At 39.7% G+C, this 23,570-nt stretch overlaps 1 protein-coding gene across 1 annotated transcript; it reads left to right on the top strand.

Moving 5' to 3' along the window:
• The first annotated feature begins 963 nt into the window (after nt 1-963).
• Nucleotides 964-23,142, top strand: hspa4a (heat shock protein 4a). The gene is made up of 19 exons (XM_031280789.2): nt 964-1,291; nt 3,103-3,160; nt 3,273-3,413; nt 4,785-4,907; nt 5,871-5,970; nt 6,611-6,744; nt 7,347-7,591; nt 7,940-8,016; nt 8,464-8,615; nt 8,988-9,094; nt 11,120-11,253; nt 13,616-13,797; nt 14,494-14,577; nt 18,502-18,654; nt 19,195-19,320; nt 19,434-19,541; nt 19,886-20,005; nt 20,752-20,913; nt 22,183-23,142. Exons 1-19 carry the CDS (start codon nt 1,185-1,187, stop codon nt 22,381-22,383), a joined length of 2,514 nt encoding a protein of 837 aa, XP_031136649.1. The 5' UTR covers nt 964-1,184; the 3' UTR covers nt 22,384-23,142.
• Nucleotides 23,143-23,570: the final 428 nt, after the last annotated feature.

The raw sequence follows: 23,570 nt of genomic DNA, 5'->3' as shown, positions 1-23,570 counted from the left end.
AAGTAACTATAATCAGCCCAGATTACAATAAAACAATGTGTAATCAGATTACAGTTACATTGTTGAGGATTACCTGATTACAATTTATCATGCAAACAATGCAACTTTTTGCGATACAACAGAAAACTTGTTTCTGTGGCCTTTGATTAATGTGCTTTGAAAAAGTAGACGTCTTGAGGAAATAATAATAAACAATGCTAATATGTTGAAAAAGGAACATGTTCACTTTTTAGACTGTTCTAAGATATGATAACACTTATTTTGAGATTTTGAAAGATATGTTGTGGATATGTTATGAGAAATGTTCAGAGGGAGAACTATGAGAAAAGATAGAAAAATGTTTTAGGAATGTTTTTAGTTTTAAACAAACATTCACTATGATGTGAGAAAAGAGTTAAACAGATTGATATGAGGATATGTACTGAGAAACGGATATGTTCAGAGTAAAGAAAGTACTTAGTAATACATATAACGTTTTTAGTTAATAATGTTTTTAGTTAGTTCACACAGGAATGCTTTAATGAGAGCAAAAAGATGTCTTAGATGTAATGAAATAATAAAGAGAAAAATAAAATGAGAATTCATTGATCAATTCTGTGGCGGTGTCCTTTACTTAAGTTGCATATTTATTGAAGTGATCTAAGAGTAATCCTAAAGTAATCAGATTACGTTACATGTTTTGGGTAATCCAACTGATTACGTTACTGATTACAAAAATTGCCATGTAATTTGTAGTCAGTAATGGATTACATTTCAAAGTAATCTGACCCAACCCTGATGGTTTCTTTATGCAATTTGCATTCACAGTAAATCTTAAAACACGAAATTATCTCTCAATAGTCAGGACTGTAAGGATATTTATCCCAAAAAAACAAAAAGTATTGGAGAACAGTCATTTCCACATGGTTCTAGAAAGGTCCAGAGATATCTTCTACACAGATCTCGCGATGACTCCCGGCGAGAAGTCAGTTAGACCACCTTGCTGCTGCAGCCTGCCAACACAGATCAGAGACACCGGTGGTGTGGATTATGACTATAAGTAGCCAGACTTAACACAGTGCAACACAACTACTTCACCTGCTTTTTTGTTTGTTTTTTTACATCCGTTTAAAGCTGTACGTTTGTTTTTATTTTTGTAAGTAGAGCTGTAGATAACGTTATAGCTAGAAGACGTATCGCTGAAGATGTCAGTGGTGGGATTTGACTTGGGCTTTCAAAGCTGCTATGTAGCTGTAGCCCGAGCCGGAGGGATCGAGACTGTCGCTAACGAGTACAGCGACAGATGCACACCGTAAGTACCTAAAATACAGGTATTATTTATTGGACTCCTGATGCAAATGTTGTGCTGCGCATCGTGGAACCATCTAGAGATAATCCTTAACGTTACGTTACACATCTCGTTCTCCCATCAACCATGGAGCCCCAGTTAGCTAGCTAGCTAGTTAGCTAGCTAAGCCTACCGTTTTGAGTACCGTTACTGTATAGTTTGAAAACGGGCTTCATTTGCCCACGACGAACACGAGCGGGCGGTGTTTGTCCCGTTCTTAGCAATGTTGTTCATGTCTTGAAGGCGAAAGCTCCGACCCAACCGGTGTCCCCCGTGTGGCAAACTATGCGCCTTGCATTATGTTCTTAACGATGACGACAGCAGCCAACCGCCTGTTGGAATCATACAGTATATTCTAGAATATTCTAGCAAGTTTGTTCTAAATATATAGCTAACGTTACAGTGTATTTTAACAGTATTTAATAAAATGTTTTTATTTCTATGATTTTAACTTTTAGAAAAACTATTATTTTGTTTGTTTGTAAGGTGTTGTCATGTGTGCATGCGCTATTAAGGAGACTTTGTTAATGAGTTCAAGAATATGACTACTTATAACAAATTAGTAGGCTGTATATCCTGTATTTAAAATGTAATATCTCTTTAGGTGTTGTTATTACCTCATCAGATATATTGATTTCTTTCATTGATTTTAGGTTTTAAATCCTTGCAGGTTTTGATGGGGAATAATAACATCCATTCAGGCCTTATTAAAAATTGTGATGTGAATATTTCTGAGTAGTATTTTTAAACTGATTAAAAACAAAACAAAAAAAAACAAACACTTGCTAATTACAGAAACAAAATGGTGAATTTTTAATATTATATCTGTACTTCGGAGTTTTGGCTATTGGTCAAATCAAATATGCAATTTTAAGGCATCAGTCTGGCCTCTGGTATCTTGTGATACGGATATATGTAATCAAAATAATGTAATATATTAATCAAACAGTGATGAGCATTGCCTTTCTGAAGTGTTGCCCTAAAACTAGTGTACAACTTTGTTAAATAATCTGTTAAAGTTTATTTTGTTTTTATCTAATGTTCTTCTGTCCATGTGCTCTGCCCTTCACATCAATACAAATTTGAGCAAAAAAACACCACATCATAAAACTTAACTTAATACTCTGGTCTTGCTTCAAGTTGTGGCCTGGCGCCTCTTGAGCCAATTTCCTCAGACGTGTTGCACTGACCCTTCCTTGACATCACCAACTGCACTTGTGTGTTGTCGGCGACTGTAGCTCTGACATCTGTGTTTGACAGGGATGTCGATGACAGACATGTTTAGACCACAACCCGCTGGGATACAAGTGGACTGACCACACCACTTCAGACTGTGTTTCTACAGTACTGTGTGAACTGAGAGAGATGGATATTGTAACAATATCGTAACAAGCCTACATGCAGCCACAATCCTGGTTTCAATAAAGCTTTATATGAAAAAAGGTTAACAATCTGTCTTAGGTTAAAAGTATACTTTTCTACATTGTGGAAGAATTGTCTTAAGAAAGCTTATATTACACATTGAATTTTACTTTAGTGTTGCTACTGCAGACATGGGAAACAGTCTGTCCAGTTTTATGTGGGTTGAGCTATGAAATGTGATGTGATGTCATGTCATGTGTAGGCATGAGACCATGTAATAACTTAACTGCCAAGTAAATCTGTCATGATTATAGGGTGTATTCACATATAGGTGGACAATACAATGAACTTAGGCAGGTTGCTCGTACTAGCATGTATGTTGTAGCTTAACATTTTTGTTTGATGTTTTCCAGGTCATTCGTATCATTTGGACCACGAAATCGATCTATAGGAGCAGCTGCAAAGAGCCAGGTAAGATCAATTCAGTTGCCCTGCTAACATTCCTAGAGGTCCTTGTAATTAAATGCAAGACATTGGAAACTGGTAACTTTATTTAATTTAATCATGTCTTCATCATGTCCAGGTGGTGACCAACTGTCAGAACACGGTGCAGGGCTTCAAGCGATTCCATGGCAGGGCATTTTCAGACCCCTATGTCCAGTCAGCCAAGTCTAACTTGGTTTACGACCTGGCACAGATGCCCTCTGGATCCATCGGTATTAAAGTAAGATTAAGAATATGGTGCCTATTCTGTATTAGATATTACATATTACATAGGTAACCAAAAAGAAGCATTCTTTTATTACAAAATGTCAAAGTAAGGCTTGGGTTAGCGCACTCAACAACCGGGTGCTGTATTTATCAGTGGTACTGTACGCTGAACTAGGTCAATCAAAAATGAAATTTAACAGACAGAAAGTATAAAAAACTGCTTATTCCTGACTAGATTGCTTACCCCTCTGTAGCCTGCTGTGCTCAAAGAAGTGCCTCACATAATGCTCTTTACTCTAAATCATAGCTGCTCTTCTATGTTCTCTTCCCCTGTCTATCCAGTCCTCTTTCTTTATCCTAAAAAACTTTTCTTTTTCTTTCTTGCCTCTGTCTTAAGCTGTTTTATTAATTTTCTTGGCATTTTGCCTCAGCGGGCTGCTCGGTCCCTCCGCTCCCCACCGCAGGGAGACTTCTTTGCAGAGAGAACAGATGACAGCCCGGGAGATGGACAAGCTAGCCAGCCATCTCCCGGCATCTGCTGTCGCCTCGGCGGGGAGTGCAGCAGAGGGGCCATAGGCTCCGTGCTGCCGCTGGCTGATTTGGGCAAACATTGTTTTGTTGAATGTATCATAGCAATGATTTGAATATTTGGTTTCCATCTTTGAATGACGAATAGAATCCCGCCGCCTGCTGGCATGGAGAGTTATTTCCTCTCACGCAGGGGCAGAATGTACATGCTAGCTGGCCATCGACTGTAGTCTTTGCGGTGTGTTCAAGTGCAATTTTTTTGGCCAAGACACAGGTGACGTTAGGCCTTTGTCGCTACTAGTTCTTTGCCTTCTGCCTGCTGTGTCAGGACCTTAAGACTCAGTGCAACGTAAGAAAGCTTTTTTGCACACCTCTTTTGTCGGGCAGGTGCGTAGGATATGTTCAAAAGTAACAGATCAAAAGCTTAGAGAAGAGTCCCACACACTGACCATTACGCAAGCAATAATTTATTTAAAAAAATACAACGTTTCGGTCTCAGACCTTCATCAGGTAAATTTACCTTTCTCTAAGGACCTTAAGACTCAAAACATGTTGTGTCTCTGTGGAGATAATTAATGTGAGTCCTCAGAAGAATTGATAAATCAGAGAAGATTGCATCAAGCTGTTGATGCCCACAGAATCACTTCTTGTATTAAGAGTTTTTTAGATTGCATATTTACATACTATATACACATAAGTTCTAAGGGTCTGTTTTATGAGCTTTCAATCTGTTAAAATATGTTCAATGAAACTGCCGGCCTTTTTCATTATTATTTATAGCTGTTTAAAGTTATTTATAAGCTACTTAAACAATTTGCTTCAATGTAATCATGTTCCTAATTCTCCTCAATTGTAGGTGATGTACATGGAGGAGGAGAGAGTGTTCAGCATCGAGCAGGTCACTGGCATGCTGCTGACCAAACTAAAGGAGACTGCTGAAAGTGCACTGAAAAAACCAGTTGTGGACTGTGTCATCTCGGTAAGCATTGCTGGAGACATCTGCAGCGGTTTTACGGCTTCAGCAGGGTGTCTGAAAATCTATAAAACATCTTAATAGAGTACGGTGCATTATTTATAAGTGTGAAAATATGCATATCTATGTCCAACTGGATGTGTTTTGGCTTTTTTGTGGCAACCTATCTTTTCTAATTGGCTTTAAATGTTTAATGAGGTGTTCATTTGTCTTGTTGGATCACTGCACATAGTTTATTTAAAGAAGTGGCATTGGACTGATGAGGCTTCAAGAGACATGTGACTCACTTTACTTACTGGACTTTATACCATTCTCTGTACTTAAGTTCTCTGCTATTTTGAGTGTCAGTTATTAATGTCATCCTCTTGCATTTTCAAGGAGTGTGGGTCATAAAATGCCCAGTGAAAGCTGCCCTCCAAGGTGTATAAATGTATTACCACCTGTTCATGTGACATTTTGAGCTTTAGGCACTTCAACAGATGTATGGTTTGAAAGCTTTACTTCCTCTCTTGCACCTTTTGGGTGAAGAGTGGGATGTGTGTGTTTCTTGCTGTGCTCAGTATATGTATTCACCGTTCACCAGCAGCATCTGTTATGTAATGTTACAGATTTCACACAGAGAGGCTGTTACTTAGCTAACAGCTAAATGTACAGTTTGCATCAGCCCTAGAGATGGACAACATGTTATTATTACTGTGGCCAATAGCTAAATTTGGCCCTTTTCCACAAGGAAATGTTTTGTTTTGGCACCCAGGGTAACTAACACGACAACATTATCCAGACATCTTGCGATGCAGGCAATTCATTTAGCAATAGTTTTCGGAGTGATCATTCACACAGAAGGAATAAGCTATACGTTTTAACTTGTTGACATCTTTGGCATTATCAATACCTTACAGTTAATACTTGGTTGTATTATTGGGGGGTTCCAATCATAAATCCCTCATCTGCATTGTTTTCCCCTCCCAGGTCCCGAGCTATTTCACTGACGCAGATAGAAGGTCTGTCATGGATGCAGCTCAGATCGCAGGCCTCAACTGTCTACGACTAATGAATGAGACCACTGCAGGTACATTGAAACAAAGTATTCTCTATGCAGGACTAGCAGCATCTGAATCATTGTTACTAGTTATCGGGCTTTTCAACAATAGTAGATGCTATTTTGTGTGAGATGTTGTTTTTATCTCCCGGAGCAGTCGCAAGGAAGCTACGAGAAAGTATTGAGTTGTCTACTTCTAGCTAAGTATTTGGCAAAAGGCATTGCTAAGTAAAGGTTCCCTGGTTTGAGCTATGCCATAGCTATACATCTGTGTAAATATTTCACAATAGTGCTACAGCATATTTTCATAAACATAGAATCAGATTTATACTTTAGTTTGTAACTTTCCCATCATGTAATGAAACAAATGCATGTCATGAAGCTATGCCTACAATTTATTTTTAAGTATTTTCAGTCTGGTAGTTATTTCAAAACTTTTTTTTAAGATCCATTTTTTTGGCATTTTTGCCTTTTATGTGACAGAGTAGAAATGGGAGAGAGCAAGAGAGGGGTATGACATGTAAAAAAAGGTCCCAAGGCTGGAATTAAACCTGGGAAGTTGCGGTTATATGGCATGCGCTGTAACCAGTCTGGTAGATTTTTATAGGTATAGTTACAGAGCATAGTTGTGGGTCACAAACTAACACCAGATTATGCCTGTTTGCTGCAGTGACTCTGGCATATGGCATCTACAAACAGGACCTGCCAGCTCCAGAAGAGAAGGCCAGGATAGTGGTGTTTGTGGATGTGGGCCACTCTGGTTACCAGGTGTCAGTTTGTGCTTTCAACAAGGGAAAGCTCAAGGTGAGTGATGAATAATTTGTGCCCATTTTGAAAAGCGATACTCACGCTGAAAAGGTTTTTAGGGCAGTATGTGATGATACAGCACTATGTTCTTGGCGGGTTTTGCCAAAATGTTGATCATTTCTTTTCTCATGTGGGCATAGATAAAACAGAATGGTAAGCAGTGCTAGTAACCAAGCAATGTTTTTTTAATCACTTGTTTATGATAATTTTGCTAATAAAGAAAGATAAAACCAATGATTTAAAAACAATTCAGCTGCAGAAAAGAACATTTGGCCCACATGTTGCACATGTTATTGCTTATTAGGAATGCCATATATGTGGGCTGCCTTGCAACTGAAGTAGGCCAAAACCAGAAAGTAGCTTTAATACAAACGCATACAAATCAATTTATTTAATTGATAAACATTTTTAGATACTTTTCACCTGACCCAAAGTTTATACCGTAGTACCTAACGTAGCGAACAAAGTTGTTTATTGAATAGATGAGTACAAATGTTGAGCACAAATGTACTTTTTTTATTTATCTTCACTCACACCCATATTCATCCAGTAAGTTGATCATTTTCCAATATTTACCACTTGTCTTCCACCACCATCAGATCCTGGCCACAGCGTTTGATTCAGAGCTTGGTGGGAAGGGCTTTGACGACATCCTGGTCAACCACTTCTGTGAGGAGTTTGGAAAAAAGTACAAGCTGGACGTCAAGTCCAAGCCCCGGGCGCTGGTCCGACTGTACCAAGAGTGTGAGAAGCTCAAGAAGCTGATGAGTGCCAACTCTTCAGACCTGCCTCTCAACATTGAGTGCTTCATGAATGACATTGATGTTTCCGGTAAACTTAACAGGTGAAGATGCAGCGATACTTTAGTAATTAAAAGGATGAATGCAAAAATCATTAATGAGGGCCTGGGAAACACTATAATTAATGGGTTTTTGTGCCGTTGTTGCTTAAGATGGACCAGTGAAAATAAAGCAACCTGTCTGCTCTATTTATTGATTATGTGAAGCCTTTACAGTCTTTGGTTTTTGTTTTCTATGGACTAATGTCTGAATATTAAAGAGGGCTGCTATAGATGAGCACACATTTAAAAACTGCATTACTATAATTAGAAATGACTTCTAGAGGTACTCTGTGTGTGTGTGTGTGTGTGTGTGTGTGTGTGTATTAATAATCTATGACCATGTGTCCCCAGAGGTCAATTTGAGGAGATGTGTGCGGGGCTGCTGGCCAAAGTAGAGGGTCCCCTGCGCAACGTCATGGAACAAGCCAGTGAGTACATCTGACTTTAATAGCAGCTGGACTATCCCCGTCAGCACGTGCACACTCGCTTATATTTCTGAAACAGCCCTTCCCTCTGGACACTGCCTTCTTGCCTCCCTTTAATCATTCCTTGTGTCCTCTCTATCTCTGCTTGCTCTTGCTTGTCCATTCTGAGCAGTCATATGGCAAATATTGAATTAGAACATATATATGGGTATACCAGAGTAGTAGTGTTTAGTATTGTTGAGTAATGTGCTTTCACCAAAAGATTTAAATTTTAAAGAGGCATATCCTCAATGTTATTTTTATGCAAACACACGTGTGGTTTCACCTTAAGACTTCTGTTGCTGTTCACACACGCATTTTTGGTCGGAGTATTGAGAAGTAAAGCTGTGGCTCTGTAAACCTCAACAGTATTGTTTTGTATTATCCTTCTCTCCTGCTTCCTTTATTCAGAGCTAAAAAAAGAAGATATCTATGCAGTGGAGATTGTGGGAGGTGCCTCCAGAATCCCCGCAATTAAAGAGCGAATCAGCAAATTCTTCGGCAAAGAGCTGAGCACCACCCTGAACGCAGACGAGGCCGTGGCTAGAGGCTGTGCTCTGCAGGTACAGGTCACCTGGAATCACCAACACTTTGGTCCTGTTGGTGACTCACACAGCAAACTCCATCGCTGACAGCTGTGATAGTAGAGTGGGAGTAATGTGAAACACATGCATAATGTTTAAGTGATGCAACTTATTTGTTTTTAAATGATTTGTGTAAAAACATTTGGATGTGTTTTCTAAATAATTTTTAGCCATGTACTGTATATGTATATTATTAAGTTAAAAAATCAGCTGGTTAAAGTTTTTCTTTTTTCAGTGGAAATTTAATATTTGGTTGGATACGGAATTTCTTGCTGTTGGTCAGAGTAATTCGAGGCAAAGGTTTGAGCCTTGGTAACTTGTGTTTTTGTATTTTGCTCCTCCTCTCCTCAGTGTGCTATCTTGTCGCCAGCATTCAAAGTCAGAGAGTTCTCCATTACAGATGTTGTCCCCTACTCCATCTCTCTAAAATGGAATTCGGCCGCAGAGGAGGGACTGAGGTATGATCTCTGTCAGCCTTACCTGAGAACATCAAATAAGGTCAGGTGCGGAGTGGCCGCGCTGGCCTGCACTCTGCAACAGTTGTTTTGGCGTCTCCTCTATTTCTTCCGTGAGCCGCGAGTGAATGTGTCAAGCTAGGCCACAATGCAGCCGGATACTACAAAATAAAACAAATTTCAAAATAAAACGAGGGAGAGAGAGAGGGAGAGGGAGAGAGGGAGAGAGGGAGAGAGAGGGAGAGAGGGAGAGAGGGAGAGAGGGAGAGAGAGAGAGAGAGAGAGAGAGAGAGAGAGAGAGAGAGAGAGAGAGAGAGAGAGAGATTTTTCATGAAAGCATATGGACTTTTCTGGGAAAAAAATCTAAGTAGTTACTTTTTGTTTCCCCTGATTGCCAAGACTTTTGAAAACAAAAAGTGCTGTGAGATTTAATTTGCGTTTTAGTTTTTTCTTTTGTCTATATAGTCATATAACAATTTATACATTCATGTGACATCCCTGCAGCATACATATCCTGATAGCCCAGGTTGTCCTACAATAAACTATGTCTGTACTTCGACCTAAAGATTGGAAAAAATTGCTAAGACCCCAGAGGGTTAATGTTTGTATCTCACAGGGAGAATAGGAGAGTTCATCACACCTCTTAGTTTGGACATGGTGCTTTACAAGATTCTGCAAAGCTAATACTCTGGTACTGATATTCTGGAGTTTGAGCTTTAAGTAGTTAGTTTTTAGGAGTCCTAAAACGTTTAAAATGTCATTTCCATATCAGTTTAATGTTTTCATCTCTGTTATTTTGTATTATGTCTATTTTACCATAGTTCTCACTGATAGTCTTAACAGCTGAAACTACTGAACAACTCTCAATATTAAAATATGAGTGGAGTTGAAATGATCTTCTCCAAACCTGCAGCTAAGACTAGGGATCGACCAATACAGTTTTTTCAAGGCCGATACCGATTATTAGTAGTTAATAAAACCGATAACCGATATTTGGAGCCGATATGCATATACAGTGAAAATTAAAATCTTTAAGTCAAAGTTAAGATTTTGGAATGTTACAAACTCCAACACAAAACTTTGTTTAGAAGTTTTAAGCAGTTATTTAATAAATTAGAAACTTTCAACATATTACACAGTAAAAGAGAGTCAGATAGTGTTGTGGGCGGGACATTAAGTCAGACTCAGTGGTGAGTGAAAGCGGAGCAGAGGGGAAGACACAGAGCTGTAGCCGAGCCAAAGTAGCACACTTTTTAATTCATTAACTTTATCGGTTATCAGGCAAATAAAACGCTGATACAGATAATCAGCAAACTGCCAAAAAAAGAATTGGCCCGATAATCGGTCTGTCCCTAGTTAAGACGAGGTTAGAAGTCTGCATGGGATTGGTTTTTAAGACCACACCTGCCTACTGCCCCTGTCTTTTCAGATGCATTTACCTGTACCTGCAGGGTTTTCTGCCACACCTGCACACGCCCATAGTCCATTTGTACCACACAGCCACTATCTGAAATCTATGCCAGTTGCATTCACATTTTACGAGATTATTTTTTAAATCCTGACTAGTATAGGTCTGTAAAATATTTACTTGAATGGTCTTTCAGGGTTCATACGTTTTTGAAAAAACCTGGAAAAGTTATGGAATTTAAAAAATGCAAATTCCAGGCCTGGAAAGGTTTTGGAAACATAAAAAGACCCAGAAAGTTTTGGAAAAGTCATGGAATTTTTTTTTTTTTAACACAGCATAATAATATGTGATTAATAAATGTATTTTCACGTCGTCCTAACCTCAACGTTCTATTCGGGGCGCGTTATTATGAATATGAACCACATAAATTGTCATTCATTTTATTGTTAAACCACTGAGGGTAAACTTTAACACAGATTTTTATTCTTATTGTATGTCGACTGACATTTTCAGGAATACATAGTCATGGAAATTTGCCGAAAAGTATTGGTTAAAATTCGTATGAACCCTGGTCTTTACTTTCGTTGTCTCATTGAACTCCTTCTGCTGTGTTTTTACAGTGATTGTGAGGTTTTCCCAAAGAACCATGCAGCTCCCTTCTCCAAAGTTTTGACCTTCTTCCGGAAAGAGCCCTTCACCCTTGAAGGTTACTACAACAACCCCAAGGAGCTGCCCTATCCCAACGGCACTATAGGTACTGCAAGTTCTGTGTGTGTGTGTGTGTGTGTGTGTGTGTGTGTGTGTGTGTGTGTGTGTGTGTGTGTGTGTGTGTGTGTGTGTGTGTCGTTATAGCTGTGAATGTAGAACAGTGCAGTGTGTGTATATTTGTCGGTGAATAAATGCTACACCTCCCAAGACGCAAGCCAAGTTTCCGTGTCTTGCTGCCACCTGCTGACTGAAGTGAAGGGGATTAGCGGGTTAGCCACGGAGTTAGCAACAACTTCGGCTTAAGCTTGATTTATGGTTGTAGGGAGGCTCCATGCAGAGCTTTCGCCGTAGCCTACGTAAGTGGCCCGAAGTTTATACTTGTGCATTGGTGTGTGCGTCGATCTCAGCAGGGGCAGCATGTATGTGTGCATGGAGAGTGTGTAGTAGAGCGAGTGAGAGAATGGCGGCGATTAGCTTCGGAGCAAGTGCCGCCTAGAGTCATAGTGAAAGAAACAGAGTGTCTCCCCTGAGCTTTCTGACCCCGGTGGGAAATCTGTAGCAGGAAACGTTAACCCTCTCCTTGATTTCATGTTATTTCTGGAGAAGGAGAACCAGGAAATGAGTAGGGGGAAATGCAATGCTACCAAACCACGGCCGAGCGACTTACGCCGCCGCGACGTGTAGTTACATTTTTCGAGAGGTGCACGTCAGGCTGCGGCGTAGGATCGGCATAGGGTCCGTGTCTCCACGTACGTACGTACGTACGTAGCCACGGCATAGATTTAACGCAGAAGCATAAATCACGCTTTAGGCTCACTTAAGGTGGGCTGACCTTTAAGGTGGACCAGCCATACAAACCTAACAACCGTGCTGCTGCCATTTCTGGCAGTTATTTTAAATTCAGGACAGTCTATGCAATCCTAATGTTTTCCTAAATGCAGTTAGGAAGCATGTTTCTGTAATACCAAAAGTCCTCAATGTCATCCTAAACTAAGATAAGGTAGGATTTCAGACTTAGGAAGTTTCTGTAATGAGACCCCTGGTTGAAAAATACAGAAGTTCCCCTTAAGTCCAAAATGTACACCAAAGTGTAGTTATAAGTAACTTAGAGACTAGGTAATTTATAACTTAACTGCTCCAGCTCCATGTTAGCTCCTAGTTTTGAGTGGTTGCAGCTTCTTTGCCGTTTGAATGATGCTAACCATTAAGCATACTATCCTACCCATTAATCAACCAACTCTATCCAGCCTTTAGTCACAAGATGTTAATGCTGATGATTGCTAAAACATGTTAATTGTAGGGCTGCAGCTATCGATTATTTTAGTAATCGAGTATTCTACCGATTATTCCATAGTTTAATCGAGTAATCGGATACGAAATACTTTTTATTGAAGAGCAATAATATACAATAGTTTGGTTTAATTTTCGGAAAAAGCTACATTTTTATTGCCTACATTGCTTACCATATCATCTCTCAAAAAACTAAACATAAAGTGTATTTAAGTGCCATATTACATTGTTTTTAAAGAAAACATTTTCTGAAATGCAATAACAACCTCAAACTAAGGCATACATTAAACATACATAAACATTACCTTAAGTTGTGTAACTTAACTTTCAGAACTACAAGTTTCAACCTGAGACTGATCTGTATATAGGCCTTACACTTATGCTAGTAGATCGCTGATCAGCGGTTTCTCCGTGAAGAGAGAGAGTGAGAGAAAATGGTGCGCAATAATCAGCTGTTTTTCCTGCTCTTTAGCTCAAATTGTGGTCACCACTACGTATTTTCTTGTCTTTGCTTTTGGTAGTTGTTGTGTTTGGTGTAGTTTCATCGTCCATACGACTCTGTGATTTACTTTTGTCGGGTCCGCTTCGTGGAATGGAGGATTAAGTTAGACTCAATGTTTTCTGTTGAGATGCTGAAGCATTGATGTCGTGCTATTATTGTGGTAAGCTAGTTCGATTTTGCAGTAGACACTGTACAGAGTTTTCGTTTTAATTACGTTTGAACTGATTCCAAACTTTGGACACTTTATGTCGTTTTCTCCAGCCCGTCTCTTCTCTTAGCCCCTCACTATTTACGCTGCAGTCAGTCTTCACGGCATGTGTCGCCAGCAGCGTCAGCCCGGTGTGCGGAAACACCGTGAGCGATACAACGTTGGTAACATTGATTAAACGAAGCTTCCAGGCAAATCATTTTGCATCGAGGATTTGTAGTAATCGAATTATTCGAGTTACTCGAGGAATCGTTTCAGCCCTAATTGTGACATGTAATAGTTTAATTTTCTGGAAACTGCAGATATGCAATATATTTTCCTGTGATTCAGCCTAGCTTCCTTACCCTTCCCCTAATAAGAAGGTATTCTCACCTATTCTAACCTGTAACCATTTCCTCTGCCCTACAGGCCAGTTCGTGATCCAGAATGTGGTTCCTCAGGCATCTGGGGAGAGTGCAAAGATCAAGGTGAAAGTTCGGGTCAACGTTCACGGCATGTTCAGTGTATCGAGTGCCTCGCTCGTAGAGGTCATAAAAACTGCTGAGGGGGAAGAGCCAATGGAGACAGACCAGACAGGGAAGGAGGAGGAGGTGTGTATTTCTGTGTATTTGAATAAAGTGTAAGAGAATAATGACCAATACGAATGAATGTGTTAGAAAGAGACAGAGAAACGCACACATATACTCCTGGTTTTTGTATAATGTTAGCTTTGTGTCACCTCAGAGATCCTGTTCAGTCAGTCTGGTCACACCTTGGTTTTTAATTGTCAGTTTGAACAGTCATCTCTGTGGAATTTAGATGTCTTGACTCAACACAGCTTCGAGGGGTTGCATTTATCTCTCGCTAATGCCTCCTTTGTAATTTGTTTGGCATTTTTTTGTTTTGGGTTGTTCATTACCATCTGTGCTCCAGAGTTTGGCCCTTTTCCTTAAAATAATGTCATAAGTGTTCTTCTGATTGAATGTCACTCAAAAGGCTCTGCAACAAATACTTTTTAAGAAGCTTAAATTTTAAAAACTTCCTCTTCTGAAAGGAGGGAGAAGAATGTTTTGTCTTGAATAAACAGAAATCGACATACAAAATGATTTGCACAAACCAGTTGAATCTTGTCAAGTCAAATTCAGTGTTACAACTTCTTACAAATACGTGTTTGGTTGGTGTTTCTCTGTGATTTACACGCTGACATTTTCTAAATCCAAAGTTTGGATAAAACCAGCCGCAGAATGCCGTATGTTATCTTTTATATATTTATGTACTATGTCTATCCTTTTGTTACTGTGTGTCAGAACAAAATGCAGGTTGACCAGGAGGATCAGAAACTTCGGACTGGAGACAACGAAGAAAAGAAATCAGAGGCTGAAGAGATGGAGGTAACCTTGTGCTGGGCGATAAGGCAATCACCATAGTGTCAATACATTTTCGATACTGTGTATTGTTGAATTTACCAGCTTTTGTTTCTTCCTTCCTTACTGCCTTCCTTTTCTCTATTTCCGTACTAGGAAGTTAGGAAGGAAAGGAGGAGGTAAACAAGGAAGGAATAAAGTATGGAAATAGGAAAACGAGGAAATAAGAAGGATGTAAGGAAATAACAAAAGTAGGAAGGAATTAAGAAATGAAGTAAGATTCCTTCTTTCTTTCCTGATTTCCTTCCTTCCTTATTTGTTTAAATTTCGCCTAAATGTGCCGCAGCCTTAGTGTCATTCTAACCAGTATTTTTAAGAAACCAACAACAAAGTGTTTCAAAACGGAGCTCTGCCATTGAAAGAGGCAATAAACTCTAAGAGCTATTACATCTTAAATAATATATATATCAGTATAAATATAATACAAACCATTTAAACAGTAGAAACAATCCTCAAAAGTGTATTGTTTGGCAGATCAACACAAAAAAATATGTCAATCTGTGGGAAACACTTTATCAGCTTAAGGACTGAAAACACTACACTTGGATGATAACTTCGACACAGAGCAAGTTCTTCTAATCAACACATTTTATTTTTAGCAAACAGGTTTTGTATTAATAGTTACGACCAATTTGGTTCCCCATTTTCTAACTACAAGCCCAATTCCAATGAAGTTGGGATGAATTAATTGATTTGCAAATCCTTTCCAACTTATATTCAATTGAATACACTACAAAGACAAGATATTTAATGTTCAAACTGATACACTTTATTGTTTTTTTTTGCAAATATTCAGTTATTTTGGTATTTGATGCCTGTAACACAGTCCAAAAAAGCAGGGCAGGGACAACAAAAGACTGAGAAATTTTAGGAACGCTCAAGACACACCTGTTTGGAACATTCCACAGGTGAACAGGTTAATTGGTCACGATTGGGTGTAAAAGGAGCATCCCCAAAATGCTCAGACTACGTTTACACGTGGCCGGCTATTTTTATAAACGGACATTTATAAATGTTTTCAGAAAAGTGTTCGTTTACATGTACCCGTGTATATATGCTGTCAATGCCGTCAAGAGCATGCCACACCTGTAGGTGGCAGTGTAACAAGAAGCTCAAGCCCACGTTAGCCAGTTATTATCAGAATCCCATAAAATAGCAATAACAGCAACGACTCACTTCCTCTTTCATTCTCTCTCGGCTGCCTAAACCTCCGTTTGTCTCAGTTTACATGCAAACGTGCAAACGAAGTTTTCCAAAATCTCCACTTTGGCCGGAGTTTTTAGAAATAATCGTTTTCTGTGATAAAAACGGGAGGTTTTCGTGTAAATGAGAGGCCAAACCGCAGGAAAATATCTGCGTCTTCCCTTCGTGTAAACGGGGCTTCAGTCGTTCACAAGCAAAAGCAAGGATGGGGCGAGGTTCACCACTTTGTAAACAACTGCGTGAGCAAATAGTCCAACAGTTTAAGAACGTTTCTCAACGTACAATTGCAAGGAATTAATCTACAGTCCATAATATCATCAAAAGATCCAGAGTGGCGGGGCGGCCTCTAGCTCACCCAGTGGGAGCGTTCGCCCCATCTGGGCTGAGTCCTTTGTGGGTTCAAGTCTGACCTGCTGCCCTTTGCTGTGTGTCATCCCCCATCTCTCTCCCACTTTCCTGTCTATCCACTGTCACTATATAATAAAGGGAAAAGCCCCCCCAAATATAAAAAAAGATTCAGAGTGGCAAGGCCGAAAACCAACGTTGAATGCCCGTGACCTTCGATCCCTCAGGCGGCACTGCATTAAAACCGACATCATTATGTATAGGGTATTACCACGTGGGCTCAGGAACACTTACTGTGTTAACCATTGTCAGTTAACACAGTTCGTCGCTACATCTACAAGCGCAAGTTAAAACTCTACCAAGGCGAAAGACATATATCAACAACACCCAGAAATGCCGCCGGCTTCTCTGAGCCCGAGCTCATCTGAGATGGACTGACGCAAAATGGAAGTGTGCTGTGGTATGATGAGTCCACATTTCAAATTGTTTTTGGAAATCATGGACGTCATGTCCTCCGGGCCAAAGAGGAAAAGGACCATCCAGATTGTTATCAGCGCAAAGTTCAAAAGCCCGCATCCGTGATGGTATGGGGGTGTGTTAGTGCCCATGGCATGGGTACACATCTGTGAAGGCACCATTAATGCTGAAAGGTACATACACGTTTTGGAGCAACATATGCTGCCATCCAAGCAATGTCTTTTTCAGGGACGTCCCTGCTTATTTCAGCAAGACAATGCCAAGCCACATTCTGCACGTGTTACAACAGCGTGGCTTCGTAGTAAGAGTGCAGGTACTAGACTGGCCTGCCTGCAGTCCAGACCTGTCTCCCATTGAAAATGTGTGGCGCATTATGAAGCACAAAATACGACAACGGAGACCCCGGACTGTTGAGCAACTGAAGTCATTCATCAAGCAAGAATGGGAAAGAATTCCACCTACAAAGCTTCAACAATAAGTGTCCTCAGTTCCCAAATGCTTATTGAGTGAAAGGAAAGGTGGTGTAACACAGTGGTAAACATGCCCCTGTCCCAACTTGTTTTGGAACGTGTTGCAGGCATAAAATTCAAAATAAGTGAATACTTGCACACACAAAAAAAAAGTTGATCAGTTTTAACATTAAATATCTTGTCTTTGTAGTGTATTCAATTGAATATAGGTTGGAAAGGATTTGCAAATCATTGTATTCTGTTTTTATTTACGTTTTACACAACGTCCCAACTTCATTGGAGTTGGGATTTGTACTTTTACATTTAGAATATAAGCATTTGATAGAAAAATATCAACTATTGGGATAAATATTGCTCTGGCATGAAATGGAAATTGTTGTCTTGATAACATATTTAGCCATATCGCCCTGCAGTAAGGTAACCGTTGCGTTAAGTATACTGTTGTGACCCTGGCTCAGGGGAAGCAACAGAAGTCAAACAAACAACTATATGAAAGAAAGTTTATTGCAAATAAAATACACCAAAGGTTAACAAAGGAACAGAAAGTGGTGGCTAATAACCATGCTGCTGACACTGGCTGCAGTGGTTGAGAGTGAGGGAGGTGGAGGAAGGGCCTTTTGTAGGTGGATAAGGTGTTCTGATTGGACAGAAAGAGTCAGTTGATTAAGATCTACCTGAAACTAAGAATGACAGCCAGGTACACAAAACACTACATTGGTCATAACAATATCAACTGTTATAACATAATGTTTCTCAATTGATGCGGTGAAGGGTGTTCTGCATTTTCTCATACATACACATCACAAAAATAATTGACTGTTTCAACATATAAGGGATTTGCATTTCAGTATTACTAACTGGTGTGGTAAACCCATTTATTTTTATTCAAATACATGTTTGAGTGAGTTCAAGGGGACTTTCTAACAATAACCCCACTAAAATATTTTAAGAGAACGATAACTATTCATTTATTTATTTTTTGAATTACCTGTGTATCTAAAAAGCATAATAGGTTTTTAGAGTCTGGATGTATTCACACAAAAAGCTTGATAAATGTAATCTGACAGTGACCCCGTGCAAATTTAAAGTGACTGTCATCACAGATAAGACCCAAAAGCACAAAAAAAAGGACAAAAATAATTCACTTAATCTTAAAAGGGGATCTTGACAGATTCCAGTCAGGGGCCACTAACCGGTGGGCAATTACTGAAACTAAATGAAGTCACAGAGCTTTATGCTGTAAAGGCATCTTTTTAAGAATAAGATCAGTCAGATTGTCGGCTATTGAATATTTCGCATGCTCTGCTCCACTTATGTAAAACATATGTTAAATATTTAACAAGGCCTTTAGGAATGTCCTAGTCATACAAAAACGATTTCATCTCTCCTTTTTTAGACAGCAGAGGACGCCAAGCAGGTGAAGAAGAACGATCTGCCCCCTGAGGCGAAGAAGCCCAAAGTCAAAACGAAGACCGTGGAGCTGCCTATAGAGAACAATTTGCACTGGCAACTGTCCAATGACACTCTAAATATGTTTGTGGAGAATGAGGTAATGCTCTAAAAATCACCTGGAATGTCTAGCATGCACTCACAGTATTTGTCTAAGCCATGTGGTCGTGAGACTTACTGGTCCTGGCAAAAAAAAAAAGAATTGACAATTTATGTTTAGAATACAGTAGCTGTGTTTAATCTAATAACATAATACTCTAAAACTACTTAAAAGTTGTTTTTTTCCTCAATGTTATTATAAGATGTACTACATGGGTGAATAAGATTTGTCCCCACCTTAGTGCTTCTTCACTTTCCCACTTATAAACTTCTCAAGCTTACATTTAGATACCACAACAGGATTGTAACATTTCACAAGGTTTTGATTGTTGTTATTAAAGGTATATTATCAAATATCAGGAAGTGGAACATTTAGAATTAAACATGATGGCGTTACATTCAAGCATTACATATGATTCTTTGGATGTGAGCATCACCAAATATAATTTACATATTCAGTCAATTCCGTCCATCATCAAGTGGTTTGTTGGTGTGCACGTCGGCTGACTAATCAGTAACACTTTCATTGTGACTATTCCAGGGTAAGATGATCATGCAGGATAAGCTAGAGAAGGAGAGGAATGACGCAAAGAACAACGTAGAAGAGTATGTGTACGAAATGAGGGATAAACTGCACGGCATCCTGGAGAAGTTTGTAAATGAAGCTGTGAGTATGAGGATATGTTAACAGACGCTAATCTTTACTTAAATCCAGATATAATGCATGTGTTTCATGTTTTGTTCTGTTCATGTTTTTTGTGAATTGTATCTAATGTGTAGGATCGTGACACATTCTCGTTAAAACTGGAGGACACAGAGAACTGGCTGTATGAAGACGGAGAGGACCAACAGAAACAAGTTTACATTGACAAATTGGCTGAACTGAAGGTAACCAGGCATGCAGTGTGTGACTGGACAGATGTTTCCAAGTGAAGTAGAATTATTCCTATTCAAACCTGAACTCCGATTTTAAGAAGATGGTTTACTGTACAGTTTTGGGACTTGTGTACAGGTGACAGTGATCCATGTAGCACCAAAGTTGAAGGCACCGATTTTAAAAAATTAGACATGCATGTTTATTTATAAAGGATTTTGAACATGGATGTTATGTTTGCAGGAGTATACGTATATGATTGTATCCTCTACATTATCACTATTTTTCAGAAGTTAATTGTTTTCCTTTTTGTCTTGCTGGATGACTGGCTGACTAAACCTGATGTTCCTTTCTACAGAGCATGGGCCAGCCAATATGTGAGAGATACATGGAAGCTGAGGAGAGACCAAAAGCTTTTGAGGAGCTCGGCAGGCAGATCCAGATGTACATGAAGATCATTGAAGCTTACAAGGCAAAGGTAACTTGGCACAGAGAGCAAGTTTGTTGACTTACCAAATGATTGCTTAGTTAGCTTTTGTTGGTAATATACTAGAATTGCTGATCTGCTCAGGGCTTCTCAGGTGCTTTAAAGCATATCACTCCACCCAAGTAGCAGAAATAGCACTGCTTCGCCTTTCTGAGAATATAGTTCCCAGTTTATATATGGTTAGAAGATGGCTGTGTCTCATGTGACCTTGTTATTTGTACACGCTGTGACTATACAAATCACAACGTGTAAATAGGAACATGTTGGCATTATCTTATCTTATTGGGAGCAGTAGGCTAGATGGAACCGATTACTTTCAGGATCCGTGCTAGGCTAAGCTACCGGTGGAACCGTCGGACAGAGTTACAACGCGCACGGAGATGAGAAGGGTATGTATGGACTTATCTAACTCTGGGGGTTACGGTGAATAAGCTAAAGTCCCAATAAGTCAGCGTGTTCCTTTTAAACCATAGCTCAAAACACACTAACAAGTCCGATCTCTGGTTACATAATTGACCACTGCAGCCTGCCAGGCACCAGCTAACTGCTCGGGGTGCCTGTCCATGGGCAGCCACCTTGCTCTGCCATCTCTCCATTAATGTGTGTGTGTGTGTGTGTGTGTGTGTGTGTGTGTGTGTGTGTGTGTGTGTGTGTGTGTGTGTGTGTGTGTGTGTGTGTGTGTGTGTGTGTGTGTGTGTGTGTGTGTGTGTGTGTGTGTGTGTGTGTTCTCCTGACAGGATGAGCTGTACGATCACCTTGATGAGCTAGAGGTGACTCGGGTGGACAAGCAGGTGAAGGATGCCATGGTCTGGATGAACAGCAAGATGAACCAGCAGAATAATCAGGACCTCACTCTGGAACCAGTGGTCAAAGTCATAGAGATCCAGGCCAAGATCAAGGTACTGAGAGTGTATTCAAGGCACACACACACACACAACCTTAAAAATACTGGCTTCACCAAACCCACTCCGAGCTAGTCTGGTTTGAAAAAAATCAAAAGCACCTACTTTTGCAGGAGGACTATGATTATAACATTGCTTAAAGGTGCACTATGAGTTCCTGCATGGTTTCAGTGCAATTTCATTTTTGTGGGGGAGGGGGTGTTTTTGGAGCAGCAGCCTTAATTTCAGTGAAAAAGACGCACCCCCTCCCCCAACCATCTTGTCGGTGATTTTCTGGAACGTGGTTTGTTGTATTTTGGTGCACAGCCTGTGCCCCTAGTGTTTGTTCGACGTTTACGCCCCCTGTGTTGTCTCCCGAGACCGGGCTTTTTCACAGCGTATTCAGGGGGCAGGCAGCTAGCGGATCAAGGAGAGATGCCTACGATTTGAGACCAAAATGAAATTGCGCTGAAACCATGCAGGAACTCATAGTGCACCTTTTAATGTTGTCATGTTTGTACATGAGAATGCAACTTGTGTGCACTCAATGCCAGGGCAAGTAATTGAGGTAGTGTACAATTATGAGTTATACAAAGCAGTAGAAAATGTTGCCACTGGGGTGCCCCAGTAGCTCACCTGGTACAGCGTCTGCCCCTTATACTAAGACTGAGTCCTTACCCAAGCAGTCCGGGTTTGACTCTGACCTGCGGCCCTTTGCTGCATGTCGCTCTTTCTTGTCAATATTGACCTGTATTGTCACATAAGGGCAAAAGCCCAAAAATAATCTCTTAAAAAAAGAGAAAATATTAACAGCACATAGCCAGCAGTAGAACAACGTTACTGCCAGCCCCACACAAACCATTACAATCATCTTTAAGGCCTGTAGCAAATTTGAAGTAGGAGCTAGGAAGTGTGAAATAATAAAACAAGTCTTCATTTTCCAAATTGGTTGTAGAAATTTCATTTAAAAACTCTAATCAAGTGGGGCGGCCTATAGCTCACCTGGTAGAGCATTTAGGCTCAGTCAATCCGACCCGAGGCCCTTTGCTGCGTGTCATCCCCTTCTCTCTCCCCAGTTTCCTGTCTCCCTTCAGCCATTTTAAATAAAAGAAAAATCCCAAAAAATATCTTTTAAAAAAAAACAAAAAAAAAACTGATCAAGTGAGCAAATGGTCTCTGGAGAAAAAAAAAAGGTGGTTGAAAATATTTGTATCTACAAAAAGAGGGCCGTGCAGAAAATGTTTGGGAAGCACTGCTCTAATGAATGCTTTCTTTTTCCCTGTTCAGGAGCTTTATTCAGCCTGCAACCCCGTGGTGTCCAAACCCAAGCCCAAGGTGGAGCCTCCTAAGGAGGAGAAAACAGAGAATGGGCCAGTTAATGGACAGGAGGGAACAGAGAGCCAGCCATGCAACTCCGATAAAGCCACATCTGCAGGCCCGGAACAGGGAACGGCAAAGAACAAGCTCCCTGAAATGGACATTGACTAACTGTTGTGGCTGCCACCTGAGCTACTGTCTGTCCTGCTACTCGCCCCCGATTCTGTCATTCTTCTGAGATTGTTATTGATGGCACAGAAGACACAGATAGCAGCATCCCTAATCAATACTATTTGTCAGTCAGCCACCTCAGCATGTCATTTCCTATTTTCTTTGATGAATACAAAAATATTGCATAATAATAATATTGAATGGATTACTTTATGACATAAAAGTTGTGGGGTAGAAACTTTTTTTTCTGTGTTGCTTTGATGGCCATTATGTCAAAGATTGTTTTGTTCAGCATCTCCTGAGCACATTTAAGCTAAGAATGTCAGATTTGAATTGTAAACAAAGTGGCTGTGCAGAAGAAAACTATTAATAAACACATGATTCATGAAAATGTAAAAATTGCAGTATGTCTAAATATGAAATAGGTACAGTGGCACATGACAAATAGTGCATTCTTTTCACTAGAAATAATTGGAATGCTGGATTATGATGTATTCAGTGTAAAAGGAAGGAAGGAGTTTTTGTTGAGTTTACTTGTACTGTATATTGAAACTAGATACTACAAGTTACTGTCATGCAGTAGTTCATTGTTTGGCTTTTCTCATTCAAAAGCAATGATCTGTTGGTTGTTCTCTGGTAGCCTTGTACTGTTTTTTTCTACTTCACAGCGTGAATGGTGGTCCAACAAATTACCTTCTGGGTGCTGCTGTTGTTGCCACATCACCAAATAAAGCAAAAATAAATATTGACAAAAAAAAGCATGTGATTTGAGAAATGGCTTATTGAAAAGCAAAAAGGCATCATTGCGATAAGTGAACACGCTACAACACCCTGTAACTGTGTAATTTGTGGATTTGCTTAAATGCCTTTTATTTGTCTTCATGAAAGGATCTCTATTGGTGAGAGCATATATTTGATAGCTATATAAATAGAGTGCCAGGTCCTCTCTCTGACCAAGTTGGTAAAGTTGACCAGAAGGACATTTAATTGCAATTTGACAGACAATGATACAGCTGAACGATTAGTTGATTAATCGATCACTGGACATACAATTATTTGGAAACAAGTTTGATAATGAATTAGTTGTTTAAGTATTTTTCCAAGCAAATGCACTGGTCCAAATTTCTAAAATATGAGTGTTTGTTGGTTTTCTTGGTTTTCTAGTTTTGTAAACTTGATTGATTGTA

This window comes from Sander lucioperca, chromosome 13 (assembly GCF_008315115.2).
Source record: "Sander lucioperca isolate FBNREF2018 chromosome 13, SLUC_FBN_1.2, whole genome shotgun sequence".
Classification (NCBI taxonomy): Eukaryota; Metazoa; Chordata; class Actinopteri; order Perciformes; family Percidae; genus Sander; species Sander lucioperca.
Note: the sequence above shows the minus strand (reverse complement) of the source record. Positions and strands in the feature narration are given on the sequence as shown.

Bases quoted from the DNA above. Each gene is read 5' to 3' on its own strand.
- hspa4a (XM_031280789.2), top strand. From the start codon at position 1,185: ATGTCAGTGGTGGGATTTGACTTGGGCTTTCAAAGCTGCTATGTAGCT. The intron at 7,592-7,939 runs GTGAAGATGCAG...ATGTGTCCCCAG, and splicing joins GTTTCCGGTAAACTTAACAG to AGGTCAATTTGAGGAGATGT. The intron at 9,095-11,119 runs GTATGATCTCTG...GTGTTTTTACAG, and splicing joins GCCGCAGAGGAGGGACTGAG to TGATTGTGAGGTTTTCCCAA.